Source organism: Symphalangus syndactylus, chromosome 24 (genome assembly GCF_028878055.3).
Source record: "Symphalangus syndactylus isolate Jambi chromosome 24, NHGRI_mSymSyn1-v2.1_pri, whole genome shotgun sequence".
Classification (NCBI taxonomy): domain Eukaryota; kingdom Metazoa; phylum Chordata; class Mammalia; order Primates; family Hylobatidae; genus Symphalangus; species Symphalangus syndactylus.
Genome location: NC_072446.2, coordinates 39,177,571 through 39,195,026, shown reverse-complemented (window position 1 = coordinate 39,195,026; position 17,456 = coordinate 39,177,571). Strand labels below are relative to the sequence as shown.

Sequence of the window (17,456 nt, the reverse complement as noted above, 5' to 3'; positions counted from 1 at the left end):
GGAAGCTCCCCACGCATCCCAGCTCCCAGCCACACTTTGGGTAGGATTTTGTTCTCCACACATCACATTCCGTTATTTTTCTAAACATATTAAATCTGCATTTGAACTCCCATTCACAAAGGAGGTGACAAAGTTCATCTCCATCTTGCCCAGGGTTGGACTCTTCTGGCTCCCTAGGGCCATACAAGGATCTTTTGGGGGCGTCCAGGGAGCCTGGAGGATGGGGTAGCCCCTCCAGTCTGGGTCCCACCTAGTCCTGATGAAGGGATCCCTGTCCCAGTCCACGTGACCCTGTCAGAGGCAAGTAGCTCCTCCACCCCAGCCAAGCGGAGCACAGGGATCCTTCTCCAAAACAGCCGGAGCCGTGAATCCTCCAGGTCCCATCACCCACATCCTCTGGGGTTTCCTGGGGGTCAGCAGATAAATAACCCTGGCTTCCTCAACCTTTTGGGGAGGGAACAACTCTAGGACACCTGCTGTAGATAGGCTCCCAGCTCCCCAGCGGGACTGGGCCCCAGTTGTCCATGCTGATAACCAGCATGCTGACACAGCTTTTTTTTTGGGGGGGGGTGGTTTGGGGTTTTGTTTTGTTTTGTTTTGTTTTTTGAGACAAGGTCTTGCTCTGTTGCCCAAGCTGGAGTGCAATGACACAATCTCAGTTTACTGCAGCCTCAAACTCCTAGATTCAAGTTATCCTCCCGCCTCAACATTCCAAGTAGCTTGAATTATAGGTGTGCACCACCATGCCCGGCCCAATATGCTCTTTATAGGTTGCCTCACCTCCCCACCTCACTTCCCCACTCCCCTACCAGTGTTCCCTGGGGTCATCTCCCAAATCAACTATCTGCACTCCAATCCTGTTCTCAGGGTCTCCTTCTGGTGAACCTGAATGAAGACAGCCATTTGCTCCAGGCAGGCACTATTCTAAGGATCTTCCAGACCTTCGCTCACGCCACCTTCCCCAGTGCCTGTGTCACAGGCTCCCCCCACACCTGCACCTGACAAATGAAGAAATCAAGGCTCTGACAACCCTGCACCACTCCCAAGCAGCCCCCAACTATTACCCCACACTGCCTCCTTCTTCTCTCTGCTCCTTTATCACCTACCCCCTTGGGTTTCCACCTCTCCCAAAAAAAGAGAGGGGTTGTTCTCCTGTGCCAGCCTCCTGATTTGGGCCTTGAAACACAACCACCCTCCATGAACTGCTGAGGCTCCCCCAGACTGTGAATTCCACGACTCCACTGCCTTGCTGGGCTGTGGGAGGAAAACTCCTCGATTTCCTGCTGTCTTAGCAGCAGCAGCAAAGAGAAAACACCAAGAGATCTCATTAAATCATCGTGCCTTGCAGGAATTAGTACTGTGTTTGTCTTACAGATGGGAGACGAAGTAACAAACAGCTGATGACGTGATGGGGCTGGGGCGGGAACCCAGGCCTCACCCACTTTGCCCTGAGCCTCCCAGCTGAATCCACAGCAGGTTATAGATCCAATATTCTTTCTTTCTTTCTTTCTGTCTTTCTGTCTTTCTTTCTTTCTCTTTCTTTCTTTCTTTCTCTTCCTTCCTTCCTTCTTTCCTCCTTCCTTCCTTTCTTTTCTTTTCCTTTCTTTCTTTCTTTCTTTCTTTTCTTTCCTTTTTTGAAACAGGGTCTCACGCTGTCACCCAGGCTAGAGTACAGTGGTGCAGTCTCTGCTCACTGCAACCTCCGCCTTCCCAGGCTCAAGCAATTCTCCTGCTTCAGCCTGCCGAGTAGGCTGGAGTGCAGTGGTATGGAGTGGCTGGAGTGCAGTGGTATGATATTGGCTCACTGCAACCTCTGCCTCCTGGGTTCAAGAAATTCTGCCTCAGCCTTCCAAGTAGCTGGAATTATAGGTGTGCACCACCATACCCAGCTAATTTTTTTTTTTTTTTTTGTATTTTTAGTAGTGACAGGTTTCGCCATGTTGGCCAGGCTGGTCTCAAACTCCTGACCTCAAATAATCCATCCACCTCTGCCTCCCAAAGTGCTGGGATTACAGATGTGAGCCACCATGCCCGACTAGTATAATTTTTATACCAAATAAGCCAAATATGTCATTTTTGGACTTTAGGGAACCTAATATCTTAAATAATTAATTAGGTCAGAAAAAGACAAAATTTATTTGATTTTGGAAAGTTTGTCAAATATCAAAGGTTTAAGACACTTGAAGTCTGGGGTGGTGGCTCATGCCTGTAATCTCAGCACTTTGGGAGGCTGAGGCAGGTGGATCATAAGGTCAGGAGTTCAAGACCACCCTGGCCAACATGGTGAAACCTCGTCTCTACTAAAAATACAAAATTTAGCCAGGCATGGTGGCAGGCACCTGTAATCCCAGCTACTCAGGAGGCTGAGGCAGGAGAATCACTTGAACCTGAGCAGCAGAGGTTGCAGTGAGCCAAGATCGCGCCACTGCACTCCAGCCTAGGCAATAGAGACTCCAACTCAAAAAAAAAAAAGACACTTGATATCATACTATCACAAAATAGGATCACAAGTCATTGTAAAATAAGTCATTCATTTAACCAAAGTGATAACTCAAGAATTTTGAAAAAAAGGCAAAAACCTTCATTCTTTTTTTTTTTTTTTGAGACAGAGTCTAGCTCTGTCACCCAGGCTGGAGTGCGGTGGCGCGATCGCGGCTCACTGCAAGCTCTGCCTGCCAGGTTCACGCCATTCTCCTGCCTCAGCCTCTCCGAGTAGCTGGGACTACAGGCGCCCGCCACCACGCCCGGCTAATTTTTTGTATTTTTAGTAGAGACGGGGTTTCACCGTGGTCTCAATCTCCTGACCTCGTGATCCGCCCGCCTCAGCCTCCTAAAGTGCTGGGATTACAAGTGTGAGCCACCGCGCCCGGCCAAAACCTTCATTCTTTGAGAGAGGAGACTTAATTTTTTCTAAACAATAAGCCCTAATAAAAACAACATGAAGCAATTAAATTTGTTTTTCAAAATTTTATTTACTATAAAATTTTAATCCTGACCATAAGATATAACTTCCATAAGCCCTTTATAATCTTTATAACCTTTATTAAGGAGCTCGTTAATGCTTCAAGAAAACCTTGTTAATCTGACACAGGAGCCCACATGCGGGTCTTGCATCCATGTGACTTTGACATTAATGGTTAATTTATAGAGAAACTGGACTTATTTTATCTCTCACAATTGGCCCTTACAATCTCACGTGCCCACCTCTTGCATGATAGTCCCTGGGCCTTGAGGAGTTGAATAGCTTTAATTTCTGGACCTGTGTCTCAGGAATGCAGTTTATTTTTATTGGCATCCTCTATCGGGCCTGAAGATGAGGCTTTAATTGCTGTCAGTGTTTCAGATTTAGCAGGACTTGGTGTTCTTTTTAAACCCAGGAGTCAAAACCCTGTAACTCAATGTCACAATGACTTTAAAAGCACATACAGAAAGATACATGGATGTAATAACCTTAATTTTTAAAAAATATTTGTAATTTCAGTTTTTTTTCTAAGCAAGCCAAACGTAATAATAATGGCATAGGAATTATTTCAATAAAACATAAAATCTGTGAGGCCAGTTACCAAAAGGCGAAAGACCTTCTGCAGTGCACAGAATATTATGTTGAAAGAAAACATTTCCTTTAGAACTTTAAGAAAACACTGTTAGCATCAGGCCACAAAAAACAAAACTGGAGGAGAAAAAAAATTATATGAGCTGAAAATCAGTTGAAGCAAAGTGTTACTATTTCATGCCTTTTAAAAGGGCAGAGAAATGCTGGGCGCGGTGGCTCATGCCTGTAATCCCAGCACTTTGGGAGGCCAAGGTGGGTAGATCACAAGGTCAGGAGTTCGAGACCAGCCTGACCAACATAGTGAAACCCTGTCTCTACTAAAAATACAAAAATTAGCCAGGTGTGGTGGCACGTGCCTGTAATCACAGCTACTCAGGAGGCTGAGGCAGGAGAATCACTTGAACCTGGGAAGTGGAGGTTGCAGTGAGCCAAGATTGCACCACTGAACTCCAGCCTGGGCGACAGGGCAAGACTCTGTCTCAAAAAAAAAAAAAGAAAGAAAAAAAAAAAGGGCAAAGAAAACTGAAAACTGAAAATGGTGAGATGCAATAAAAGTTGAACTTTGGGTTTAAAAACAATTAAAATTTTGGCCAGGTGTGGTGACTCACATCTGTAATCCCAGCACTCTGGGATACGGAGGCGGGAGGCTCACCTGAAGTCGGGATTTCAAGACCAGCTTGGTCAACATAGTGAAACCCCGTCTCTACTAAAAATACAAAAAATTAGTTGGCCATGGTGGCAGGCTCCCAGCTACTTGGGAGGCTGAGGCAGGAGAATCACTTAAACCTGGGAGGCGGAGGTTGCAGTACAATCATGCCATTGTACTCCAGTCTGGGCAACAAGAGCGAAACTCTGTCTCAAAAAAAAAAAAAAAGTAAAATCTCTTATAATTTATTAAGAGTAAATTAATCCCTTAAGAAAAGTTTATTGTTCCAATCAATTATTTAGTGTATAGTGTTTTTTAAAACATCTCTAGAAAGACCATTATAATTTCTCTTTAATTATAGACAACTTGATTATATAAAAGTTTTTGGTTTTGTTTTAATCCTCTTTTTGTGACTTTTGTGATATATATTATATATAATATATAAATATATACATATATTTATATAGTATATAAATATATACATATATTTATATAGTATATAAATATATACATATATTTATATAGTATATAAATATATACGTATATTTTATATATGTATATATATTTTATATTGTATACTATAAAACATACATATGTATTATATAATATATAATATATATCATATATAATTTATTTTAGACAGTCTCTTTCTGTCACCCAGGCTGGAGTGTAGTGGCATGATCATGGCTTACTGCCACCTTGACCTCCTGGGCTCAAGCAATCCTCTCCCTCAGCCTCTTGGGTAGCTAGGACCACAGGAGTGTGCCTCTACACCTGGCTAATTTTTTATTTTTTGTAGAGACAGGGTCTCACTATGTTGCTCAGGCTGATCTCGAACTTCTGGACTCAGCAATCCTCCCACCTAGGCTTCCCAAAGTACTGGGATTACAGGTGTGAGCCCCCACGCCCAGCCCATAAGAAATATTAAGAATAGGTAAATCCATAGAAACTGAATACAGCGTGTTGGTCTCCTGGAGCGCAGGGTAGGGTGTTGAATAAATGCTTAATGAGTATGGTTGGGATTTTTTTTTTTTTTTTTTTTGGCAGTGATAGAAATGTTTGGAACTAGACAGAGGTGATGGTTGCACAACACTGTGAAAGTACTAAATGCCACTGAATTGCTCCCTGAAGAAAGGTTAATTTTATGTTACACATATTTCACCTCTATTTAAAAAACAAAAATCCTTCCAGCCTGCAGTAGCTCCAGGCACACCTAGCACCCAGATGTTGATTTCTAATAGTATTTTTTTATCAAAGTAATCAATCAGGGCTCCTTGGAGAAATGTCTCATTCTAGGACTAGAGAGGAAATATAAAAGATAATCCTAGAGCATTTTATAGTTCCTGAAAGTAAAAGATAAGTAAAAAAATAAAGAAATAAAACCAGAGTTGATGGAGATATGCCAAATGGATGCAGGGCTGACTGAAAGAGCTTCCAAAGGCCAAAGCGGGAACAATTTGACCAACAAAATTAAGTAGTGTTGGATTATAACCCAAAGTATAAAATAAATATCCAGCAGTACCTACTGATATAAATATATGATTTAATAAATAAATGAGGAAGAACAGACTATCAAATGATTTATGTAAGAGTAAAGTGGCTGGGTGCAGTGGCTCACGCCTGTAATCCTAGCACTTTGGGAGGCCGAGATGGGCGGATCACCTGAGGTCAGGAGTTCGAGACCAGCCTGGCCAACATGGTGAAACCCCGTCTCTACTAAAAGTACAAAAATTAGCCAGGTGTGGTGGCGGCACCTGTAAACCCAGCTACTTGGGAGGCTAAGGCAGGAGAGTCATTTGAACCCGGAAGACGGAGGTTGCAGTGAGCCAAGATCACGCCACTGCACTCCAGCCTGGGGCAACAGAGTAAGACTCACTTTCAAAAAAAAAAAAAAAAGAGTAAAGCATAACTTTCTACTCCTTAAGTTTCCACTGCACTAGTGACTTCCCTCCAAAGACTGTAGTGTGAAAAGGGAGAAGGACAAAAAAAACTGACAACTGTGCAATGAAGAAATCTGACAAACACTACCTTAAGACAGGTGATCGACGTTAATATGAACAGTGATAAGTCATAATAATAATATGAATCCTTATTATGATGTGAAGAGAACGTCACAAAACATGATAGAACTGCAAGGAGGAAAGAGACAAATCCACGATTACTTTCAGAAATGTCAATATCCCCCCTCAATAGTCAATAGAACAACTTGACAGATAATAAGCAAGGATATTATAGACTTAAACAACCTGAATTGACTCACTTATAGAACTCTCTCCCCAACAACAGAATACATACTCTTCTCAAATATGCATTGACTACTTAGCTAGACAGATCATAATCTGAGCCATTAAACAAGTCTCAATATATTCAAATGATTAAAGTCATACAAAATATGTTCTATGACTACAATGGAATTAAATTAGAAATCATTAACATAAAGATCTCAGGAAAATCCCCAAATATTTGGAAATTTTAAAACCTAATTCTAAATAACCCACTGGTCAAAGAAGAAATCAAAGAAAATTTTGATTTGGTGATGGTTCCACAGGTGTATGTGGAAAACTTATCTGTGTCAAACCACCTGTGTCAAAACTCATCAGGCCAGACACTGTGGCTCACACCTGTAATCCCAACACTTTGGGAGGCCAAGGTGGGAGGATCGCTTAAGCCCAGGAGTTCCAGGCTGCAGTGAGTGATGATCACACCACCACACTCCAGCCTGGGAGACAGAGCAAGACTTTGTCTCAAAAAAAAAAACAACAAACTTATCAAATTGTTCGCTTTAAAAATGTACACATCAGCCGGGCGCAGTAGCTCATGCCTGTAATCCCAGCACTTTGGGAGGCTGAGGTGGGTGTATCGCCTAAGGTCAGGAGTTCGAGACCAGCCTGACCAACATGGAGAAACCCCATCTCTACTAAAAATACAAAATTAGCCAGGCGTGGTGGCACATGCCTATAATCCCAGCTACTCAGGAGGCTGACGCAGGAGAATCACTTGAACCCGGGAGGTGGAGGTTGCGGTGAGCCGAGATCGATCGCACCATTGCACTCCAGCCTGGGCAACAAAAGCAAAATTCCATCTCAAAAAAAAAAAAAGGAAAAGAAAAAATGTACACATCAATTTTATGTAAATTACACATACCTCAATAAAGCTGTTGATAGTGTGTATGGTATACAATCATTTGTGTAAGATAATCACAAATATAAATCATTTTATACAGAGATTATCTCTAAAAAGATACATTAGGAAATGATTAATGTGCTGGATTTTGTAAAAGGGAACTAGGGGATTAGTAGGAGGGAAGCTGATTGATTACAGATACCTACTGTATTGTTTGGATTATTTACCATATGTATGTTTCACCTTTTGTTTGTTGTTTTTGAGACAGGGTCTCACTCTGTCACTCAGACTGGAGTGCAGTGGTGCACTCTCAGCTCACTGCAGCCTCCACCTCCAGGGTTCAAGCCATTCTCCTGCCTCAGCCTCCCGAATAGCTGGGATTACAGGCATGTGCCACCGCACCCGGCTAATTTATGTATTTTTAGCAGAGACGGGGTTTCGCCATGTTGGCCAGGCTGGTCTCAAACTCCAGACCTCAAGTCATCCACCTGCCTTGACCTCCCAAAGTGCTGGGATTACAGGCGTGAGCCACCACACCCAGCCTGTTTTACCTTTTTATAAAAATTGAAATAATTTCAAAACCTGCTTTAAGTGCCTTCTGAAGAAAGGACTAGGGTAAGGAACCATCACAAATAAATGTTCTCAGTAGAAGACGGACCCTAAGAGTAGAAACCAATCCTTGAGTGCTGAACCAGCACCTGAGGAAGAGGTTCCTGTTGTGCAGGTAAAGGACATCATGGCCAGACACACAATAAAAGCCCCAGCATATCCTAATATACACAATCTGCTTGAGAAGCAAAATCTTTTGATGATCTCTCCCATTTAATAAGAGCTTATGATGTTCCACGGACTGTGCTAAATTCTCTGGAAGCATGACTGTGGCACTGAATTCCATGTGAGATATGCATGTTATTATCTTCATGTTTCACATCAAAAAACCAAGCCAGGCCGGGCACAGTGGCTCACGCCTGTAATCCCAGCACTTTGGGAGGCCGAGGCAGGCGGATCACTTGAAGTCAGGAAGGAGTTTGAGACCAGCCTGGCCAACACAGTGAAACTCTTTCTCCACTAAAAATAAAATAAAAAATTAGCTGGGCGTGGTGGCAGGCGCCTGTAATCCCACCTACTCGGGAGGCTGAGGCAGGAGAATCACTTGAACCCAGGAGACAGAGGTTGCAGTGAGCCAAGATCGTACCACTGCACTCCAGCCTGGGTGACAGAGCGAGGCTCCACCTCAAAAAAAAAAAAACAAAAAACACAAGACAGACAAGAGTAAATTAACTACTCAATTTCAGACAACTCTCAAGCAATAAAGTGGGGATGTGAACCAAAGTCCTCTGACTCCAAAAATTCCATGCTACCATCTCTTGGATTTTTTTTCATGATATCCACAGAATGAAATAACCTTGGTGGTGAAGGGGGCTGAGAACCACTACTCGAAACCTACTAATAGGTCCAAGGGAAAAGAGACATAATTTGTTTAAAGGCTAATAAGTAATGACTTTTTTTTTTTTTTAAAGACAGAGTTTCGCTCGTCGCCCAGGTTGGAGTGCAATGGCACGATCTCGGCTCGCTGCAACCTCCACCTCCTGGGTTCAAGCAATTCTCCTGCCTCAGCCTCCCAAATTGCTGGGATTACAGGCTCCCACCACCATGCCCAGCTAATTTTGTTATTTTTAGTAGAGACAAGGTTTCACCATGTTGGCAAGGCTGGTCTTGAATTCCTGACCTCAGGTGACCCACCTGCCTCAGCCTCTCAAAGTGCTGGGATTACAGGCGTGAGCCACTGTGCCCCGCCTGGTAATGACATTTTCTAAAACTCCAAGTGCTATCAGACCTCACAGGCTAAAAAAATCTGTGAGGCTTTTTTTCCACTGGTGGCAAAGGCCAGGGAGGCTTTGGAGGGCAGGGAGGCTTTGGAGGGCAAGGAGGCTTCCAAGGAGGCAGAGGAGGAAGAAGAGACCACAGCTATAGGAAAGAAGATGAAGTTTGAAAAGCTGCTTCTATCCTTGTCTTTTCCTCTTCCATTTGAGAGGACTTGGGTTTTTACTCTGTGCCTGATCCATCACACAGCCTTCTGAGGACATTCCAAGAGAGTCCTGTGGTCCACTTGGAAATTCAGACAGATAACATTTCAAGGGGATAGTTGGTTTTGACTGAATACTCATGAAAACTTTTAAAGAAATGAGTGATAGAGCTAACCCATATCTGTAAGTTTTGTTGGTTTTTCTTGTTTTTTATTTTTTTGAGAAAGGGTCTTGCTCTGTCACCCAGACTAGAGTGTGGCGGTGTAATTGCGGCTCACTGCAGCCTCTATCTCCTAGGCTCAAGTGATCCTCCCGCCTCAGCCTCTCAAGTAGCTGAGACTACAAGGCCTGCACCACCACACCCAGCTAATTTTTTTTTTTTCCTGTAACATCAGGGTCTTGCCACATTGCTCAGGTTGGTCTCCAACTCCTGGGCTCAAGCAATCCACCCGCCTCAGCCTCCCAAAGTGGTTGGATTACTGGTATGAGCCACCATCCCCAGCTTACATTTTGAATTAATAGTTTTTTTTTTTTTTTTTTGAGACAGAGTCTTGCTCTGTCCCCCAGGCTAGAGGGCAGTGGCATGACCTCAGCTCACTGCAGCCTCCACCTCCCAGGTTCAGTGATTCTCCCGCCTCACCCTTCTGAGTAGCTGGCACTACACGTGCCTGCCACCATGCCCGGCTAACTTTTGGATTTTTCTTTAGCAGAGTCAGGTTTCGCCATGTTGACCAGGCTGGTCTTGATCTCCTGAACTCAAGTGATCCACCCACCTCAGCCTCCCAAAGTGCTGGGATTACAGGTGTGAGCCACCGCGTCTAGACAATATTGTTTCATCTCATGTAAAAAAAAACATTTTTTTCCAACAAATAATTTTTTTATGTTGGGGGTTGTAAAGGAAAGCAGAGTGTTTTATCAAGTTTTTTGCTTGAGTGGCTTTAGAACAATTTAAAAGTCAACTTTGGTGCCAGAAAAAAAGAGGTCCATGAGGGAAATCCTCAGGTAAAACATGCAAAATAAAGTGCAGCGATAGGCAGCTAAGTCAGTGGCATCCAATGCAAACGTCAGAAAGGTCGAGAGCAGTTTTCCCAAGCAAATGGTTCTCCCCACCTTCCTCTCCTTCAGTTTCTGCCTCCTAGGGCCCAGGGGAGAAAACCAGAGAGGGAGCAGTGTTCACAGGAGAAACTGGGTTGGGAAACACTTAACACAGACTACAGGGAAAACTCCAGAAACACTAACCAAGGTAAAAATGAAGTCAAAGTGAGAGACAAAGGGTTAACTTTAGTTTAGGTAAATTTAATGACTGTAAAAGCTGTTCACATAGCAGCTTTAAAGAGACACGTTTTCCACTGACATAAAGTTGCTTCGCCCCTTGCAGCTTATCTCCACCTTCATGACCTCTTTCCTCAGTGGCCGGCAATGTCTCCCCTTCCTGTTGGGGAGGACTGCCCAAGTCAGCTCTGAGGCCATCTTCTCAGGTCAGCAATATGCAGAGGAGTCCCTCAGAGTGGTCCTGCAGAGAACATGTCCCCTAAGTGTCTGAGAGCTGGCCGAGGTGATCTGAAAGAAAACCAGGCAGAAGAAGGCAAAGTAACTAGGACTGTAGCACTGGGACTTCACGTGGAGCCTCCAGAGGAGAAGCCCCCAAAAGGAATCTGATGGAGGCGACCGGCTGGCAGAGACCACATGGCTCCTGTGTGCCCCCGATCCTCGTAGGAAGCAAGGTCTCATGGAATGGCAATGGATATAATTTAAGAAGTCAAAGCAGGTCAGTCCCAGCCACTTCTCCCTTTTCTCTTGGAAGATGGCTCCTCCTCAGCTCTAACCATAAAATTCAGGTGAAACTGCCCATCACAGGCCCTGCCCTCCTAACTCCAAGGCTGAGCCAGTCAAATCCTTCCTTAGGGTATTTACAGCCAACATTTGATGAGAAATGTTCGCTCTCCTCCAATTGACAGCTGAAAGAATGTGACCCCAAAGTTATCTGTGGTCACATTTCTTACTATAAGGACAAGTTGGTCCATTAGTAAATACTTACTAAGTACATATTTTGTACTCAGAATTGCCCTAGGTGCTAGAAGATAAACAAAAATAAACAAACAGAAACAAAACAGGCATTTTCCCTGCCCTTAAAGGAACTTCTGTGGATGCTCTAGGGCATCAGTCTGTGTCTGCCTAACCCATCAGTCCGTGTCCTGCCAGCTTCTGGTTCTGAGGCAAAGTAGACATGAGAACAAGACAGGGAAGGTGGCAGCAGCAGAACTGGGCAGTGTGAGAAGAGAAGGCAGAAGAAAGGAAGAAATGGAAGGAGAGAATAAGAGAAGCATGTCGCCAGTGAAACGGAGAAAGAAAGGGAGGGAAAATCCCACAGCCATATAGCTGATCTGTGAGAGTCCAGGGAAAACACCCAAGAAACTTGAGCACCTGTAAGTTAGAGAGGCCTGAGCCGTCAGAGATCACAAAGAAAATGTTGATCTCTGACAGGGAACACTCTCTACTCACTCAAAATCACTTACACCTCCTGGCCTCTCTGCAGCAAGAAACTACATGCCACTGCATACTCCCAACTCACCAAATTCCCACAAGGAACCCTTCCAGGGCAGGAGAATAGGTAAGAAGAATAAGAAGGCATTAGTAAGGAGCAGTCTAAAATGCAATCCAAAGTGCCATTCCATTGTACTGGTTGAGAGGAGATTTTTATTTTACTAAAATGTGTCTCTAGGAAAAAACTTTATACCACAAATATCCAAACCAACACTCATGTCACAGTGCAAGCCAAAAGCCCAGAAGGACTCCTCACCTTCACCAGCACGTAGTCCCCAGGCTGGGCTCTGACCCTGAGCCCAGGGTTATTGACATCCTCCATCTCTGCATCAGGGAAGATCACCTTAAGGTTTCCATCATTCCTGCCACACAGGTCAGTGGCAGAGCGTTTACTGAGCTGCAGAAAGAAGAGAGAAGAGTTCATGGATTTGTCACAGTCGTAAGTTCTTGGAGGGTAGAAATTGTGCCTTCTCTGTCTCGGATCCCCAAGAGTCTGACCCACAGAGCATTCTTTAACCAAGGAATCACTGAAGACTCAGTGTTTGCTGCTGCTTCACCAGCAAGGGCAGTGTATGGCCCACAACAGAAACACTGTAAAGTTTTGCTAACTATATTATAATGAATCAATTAATCAATGAGTCTGTGCAGAACTGCCTTCTGCAGGAATGGACCTCCAACAGGCCTAAAGCCAGAGACTTACGAGTGATGCATTTGGAAAACCAACTTTCACTTTACACGGTCTCATACTAGTCACTTATGAATGTTCTGGGATTGTCTGGCCTGGATTACTTGCCATTACTGAATAGACAGACAGAAAGGCAGAATCTCCAACACAACACACAGAAGACAGAGCCAGGAAGATACTAACATCACTATGATGGGATTAACTTCTAGAGTCTACAGAAACCCTTCTCTTCCAGCCATGGTAAAGAGACAGAAACAAGTTTACCCTTCAGCCTTATAAATAATAACCAGCAAATTGGGTAAAATATATGAAACAACTGTTTTCGGATACTGGACAAAGATCATACAAGACTGTGAACTGTGAGAGAAGGAAAACAAAGTGAGCCCCCCAATCACCCCTGCTTTCTGCCAGAAGGTACATGCCAGACGGGAGCCTGTGAAGCAGGAGGGGAGAGCTCAAGCACAGCACAGTGGTCCTTCCTGCACTGAAGGGAGATGGATCAAGGTTCAGGGAGACTGAAATAGTTAGAAACTGTGAAGCAAATTCTAGAGAGGAGGGAGCAAAGCGGAAAAATAATTTCAGAAATACGTAGGGGGTCCTTATGAGTCTTCACTGAACACTAACACTTGCATGTGTAGCATAAAACTCCATGAAGTCAGGCAAAGAGAGTAACCTGGGAACTGTCCACTGAACAGCTCCCAGAACTCGCATGTGGCCTGGAATCCACCACCAAATAGAAGAGTTTATGGATTTGTCACAGTCATAAGTTCTTGGAGGGTAGAAATTGTGCTCATCGGTTCCTTGGGATATATTCACTAGCAATTCCTGACAGAAGGCCACATCTTAGTAGTGAGGCTAAACTATCCAGAGAATAAAAAAGTTTTTCTGGCCGGGCTCAGTGGCTCACGTCTGTAATTCCAGCACTTTGGGAGGCTGAGGCAAGTAAATCACCTGAGGTCAGGAGTTTGAGACCAACCTGGACAACATGGCGAAACCCTGTCTCTACTGAAAATACAAAAATTAGCCGGGCGTGGTGGCGCACATCTGTAGTCCCAGCGACTCAGGAGACTGAGGCAGGAGAATCGCTTAAACCTTGGAGGCAGAGGTTGCGGTGAGCCGAGATGACGCCACTGCACTCCAGTGTGGGCAACAGAGTGAGCCTCTGTCTCAAAAAAGAAAAAAAAAAAAAAAAGGAAGGAAGGGAGGGAGGGAAGGAACAATCTCTGTGACCTCTGGGACAATATCAAGTGGTGGGACATATGTGTAATTCAAGTACTGAAGTGGTGAAGGTGGGTGGAAGAGGAAGCAGAGCAAAAAAATCTGAAGAGTAACCGGTGAAATTTTTCCAGATTTGATGAAAACTATAACCCCAGAAACTAAGAAGCCTCAAAAAAATCCCAAAGAAAACACAAAGGGGTAAACAAAAAGAAAACCACCCCAGCCACATCAAATTCCTAAAAACAATGATAAAGCAAAATCTTAAAAGCAGCCAAAGAAAATGGCAAAGAGTAAAGAAGAATGACCACAAACCTGTCAGAATCACGTATGTCAGATGTCAACAGAATGATGTCTTCAAAATGTCAACCTAAAAGTCAACACTTGGTGAAAATATATTTTTAAAAAGAAGGTGAAATAAAGTTCTTTTCAGACAAACAGAAGCTGAGCGGCAGCACTGCCAAAAGACCTGCATTACAAGTGATGTTAAAGGAAGACTTTCAAGCAAAAAGAAAATGATGCCCAGTGAAAACGTGAACGTACACAAGGGATGAAGAATGCCAGAAATAGTAAATGAGTGGGTAAATACAGACTTTCTCTCATTTTTTAAAGTTCCTTTAAAAGATAATTGTTTAAAACAAAAATAATAATGATTTAGGGATACAAAAGTAAAACTCTGTAACAATAGCACAAAAGAAGGAGGAAGGGACAGAAGCATATCATTATAAGAATCTTACATTATACACACTGAGTGGTACCCAGTTTGGGGTTAAAATAATGGGCCAAAGAGAATCCAAAGGGCACATAATCTGCCATTAGAAAATCAAGCTCTGACGACATGCTATATTCTTAAGTAATCAAAGACACGGAAGGAGTTCAGTCTTTAAATGAATACCGCTTTAGGGAAACTACCTTCAGCTGAGATTTGGAAGCTCTACTATTCCCTACAAAATACTTACTAGTTACAAAAGGAAAAAGAGTAACTTTACAGTCAAGAAGGCTGGCAGACAGTATCTTCCATGTTTTCAAAGTTAACATCATCAGTAATGAGACAAATCAAAATTGTATGCCACCTCACAGGATACGATTAGAATACAACGTCCTCTCTCTGGTATTCCTGCCAAAGAATGCATAACCTGAATCTTATCATGAAAGTACATCAAATTATGGACATTCTACAAAATAACTGGCTTGTAATCTTTAAGTGTCAAGGTCATGGAAGTCAAAGAAATAATGAGGAACCATCCTAGACTAAAGGAGACTAGAGAGACATGACAGCTAAATGCAACATATGACACTAAACCAAATCCTTTTCCTATAAAGCACAGTTCGAAGACATCTGGAGAAACTTAATGGGGTCTCAGGATTGGATGGTAGTGATCTAACAAGGTTGATTTCCTGATTTTCATAGTTGTACTACAGTTATCTGGGAGAATGTCCCTGTTTGTACAAGATACACATTACAGTATTTGGGGGTTTGTGGACATCAGGTTAGCAAATTACTCTGAAATGATTCAAGGGGAAAAAAAGTTCTTCATAATACACTTGGAACTTCTTTATGGGTTTGCAGTTGTTTTACAATAATTTTTTTTTAAAAAAAGAGAGTTCAGGCCAGTGCAGTGGCTCATGCCTGTAATCCGAGAACTTTGGGAGGCTGAGGTAGGAGGATTGCATAAGGCAAGGAGTTTGAGACCAACCTGGGCAACACAGCAAAACCCCATCTCTACAAAAAATTTGAAAAATTAGCCAGGCATGGTTGTACACATTACAGTACCAGCTACTCGGGAGGATGAAGCAGGAGGGTCGCGTGAGCCCAAGGAGTTCAAGGTCACAGTGAGCTATCATTACAACACCACACTCCAGCCAGGGAGACAGAACGAGAGACTTTGTCTCAAAAAATATAAAAAATAAATAATAAAATCAATTAAATTGAGATTTCAGGTTCTATGATTTGAAAAAAACCAAGAGTAAAGAACATCCATGAGATAAACAGGGAAATTAAAACACTGAGCAAATATTTGATAATATTAAGAAAATTGGAAGTGCTTTGGAAATCTAAAAAGAATATTAAGAAATTTTTGTCAATTATTGTCAGATATGATGATAGCATTTTGTTTGTAATTTTTTGAAAGTCCTCATCTTCTAGACATATATACTGAAATATTTACTGAAGAAATATCTTTTTTTTTTCGAGATGGAGTCTCGCTGTGTGACCCAGGCTGGAGTGCAGTGGCGTGATCTTGGGTCACTGCAACCTCTGCCTCCCAGGTTCAAGCAATTCTCTGCCTCAGCCTCCCAAGTAACTGGGATTACAGGCGCCTGCCACCACACTTGGCTAATTTTTGTATTTTTAGTAGAGACGGGGTTTCACCATCTTGGCCAGGCTGGTCCTGAACTCTGGACCTCAAGTGATCCACCCGCCTCGGCCCCCCAAAGTGCTAGGATTACAGGCACGAGCCACTGCGCCCAGCCTCTATGTCTATATATGTTTAAAATGTTCTATAATGTAAAAAAAAAAAAAAAAAGAAAGAAAGGCAGGGTGATTATAGACTCTGGAGATAGAGCTGTATCAAATTCTGACTCTGCCACACACTAGCTGTGTAACCTTAGGGAAGTTATGCTCTGTCTCTGAGCTCAGTACCCTCATGCACAAAAGGGAGCTAATAACAGCACCTTTCTCCAAGGACAGTGGTGGCACTCTGTGCTGATGGCCATAAAGTGCACAGTTCCTGGCAGACAGTAAACGCTGAGTGATGTGGGCCATTATCATCTTTTCTGCCACTCTGGACATAGCAACTTGGTGTTTTAAACTGGCCATGTCTGGAGGAAAGAAAGTCTCCTCTACGAGAAAGCAATGACTCCAACTGCTAGCCTTGAAAAACCCAATTATTTTCTAGCCCCAAGTAAGTAATGGCTATGTTGGATGTATAAGAAAGAGCTTTGTGGTCGAGGGCGGTGGCTCACACCTGTAATCCCAGCTCTTTGGGAGGCCAAGGTGGGTGGAGCACCTGAGGTCAGGAGTTTGAGACCAGCCTGGCCAACATGGTGAAATCCTATCTCTACTAAAAATACAAAAATTAGCTGGGCATGGTAGTGGGTGCCTGCAATCCCAGCTACTCTGGAGGCTGAGGCAGGAGAATTGCTTGAGCCTGGGAGGCAGAGGTTGCAGTAAGCCAAGATCGTGCCACTGCACTCCAGCCTAAGCGAAAGAGTGAGACTCCATCTCAAAAAAAAAAAAAAAAAGGCCAGGCATGGTGGTTCATGCCTGTAATCCCAGCACTTTGGGAGGCTGAGGTGGGCAGATAACTTCGAGACTAGCCTGGCCAACATGATGAAACCCTGTCTCTACTAAAAAAATACAAAAATTAGCCAGGCGTGGTGACACACACCTGTAATCCCAGCTACTCTGGGGGCAGAGGCAAGAGAATCGCTTGAACCTGGGAAGCAGAGGTTGCAGTGCGCCAAGACTGTGCCACTGCACTCCAGCCTGGGCAAAAGAGCGAGACGCCGTCTCAAAAAAAAAAAAAGAAAAGAAAAGAAATACTTAAGTGTAAATCTAACAAAACATGGACAAAATCTGTATACTGAAAACTACAAAAACTTTGATTTAAAACATTAGCCTGTAGTCCCAGCTACCTGGGAGGCTGAGGCTGGAGGATCAGT

General features: G+C 43.4%; 1 protein-coding gene across 9 annotated transcripts in view; it reads right to left on the bottom strand.

The window, feature by feature from the left end:
• Positions 1–10,624: 10,624 nt before the first annotated feature.
• The window catches only part of CDK5RAP1 (CDK5 regulatory subunit associated protein 1), a 39,963-nt gene continuing 33,131 nt past the window's right edge, over positions 10,625–17,456 (bottom strand). For 8 of the 9 annotated variants that reach the window (XM_055265593.1, XM_055265597.1, XM_063633746.1 and 5 more), the window contains 2 exons: positions 12,150–12,290; positions 10,625–10,909 (listed from right to left, as the gene is read on the bottom strand). In XM_055265593.1, coding sequence (XP_055121568.1) covers positions 10,829–10,909; positions 12,150–12,290 — 222 coding nt within the window. In that variant the 3' untranslated portion in view covers positions 10,625–10,828. The other variant, XM_063633747.1, reaches the window with a different exon arrangement.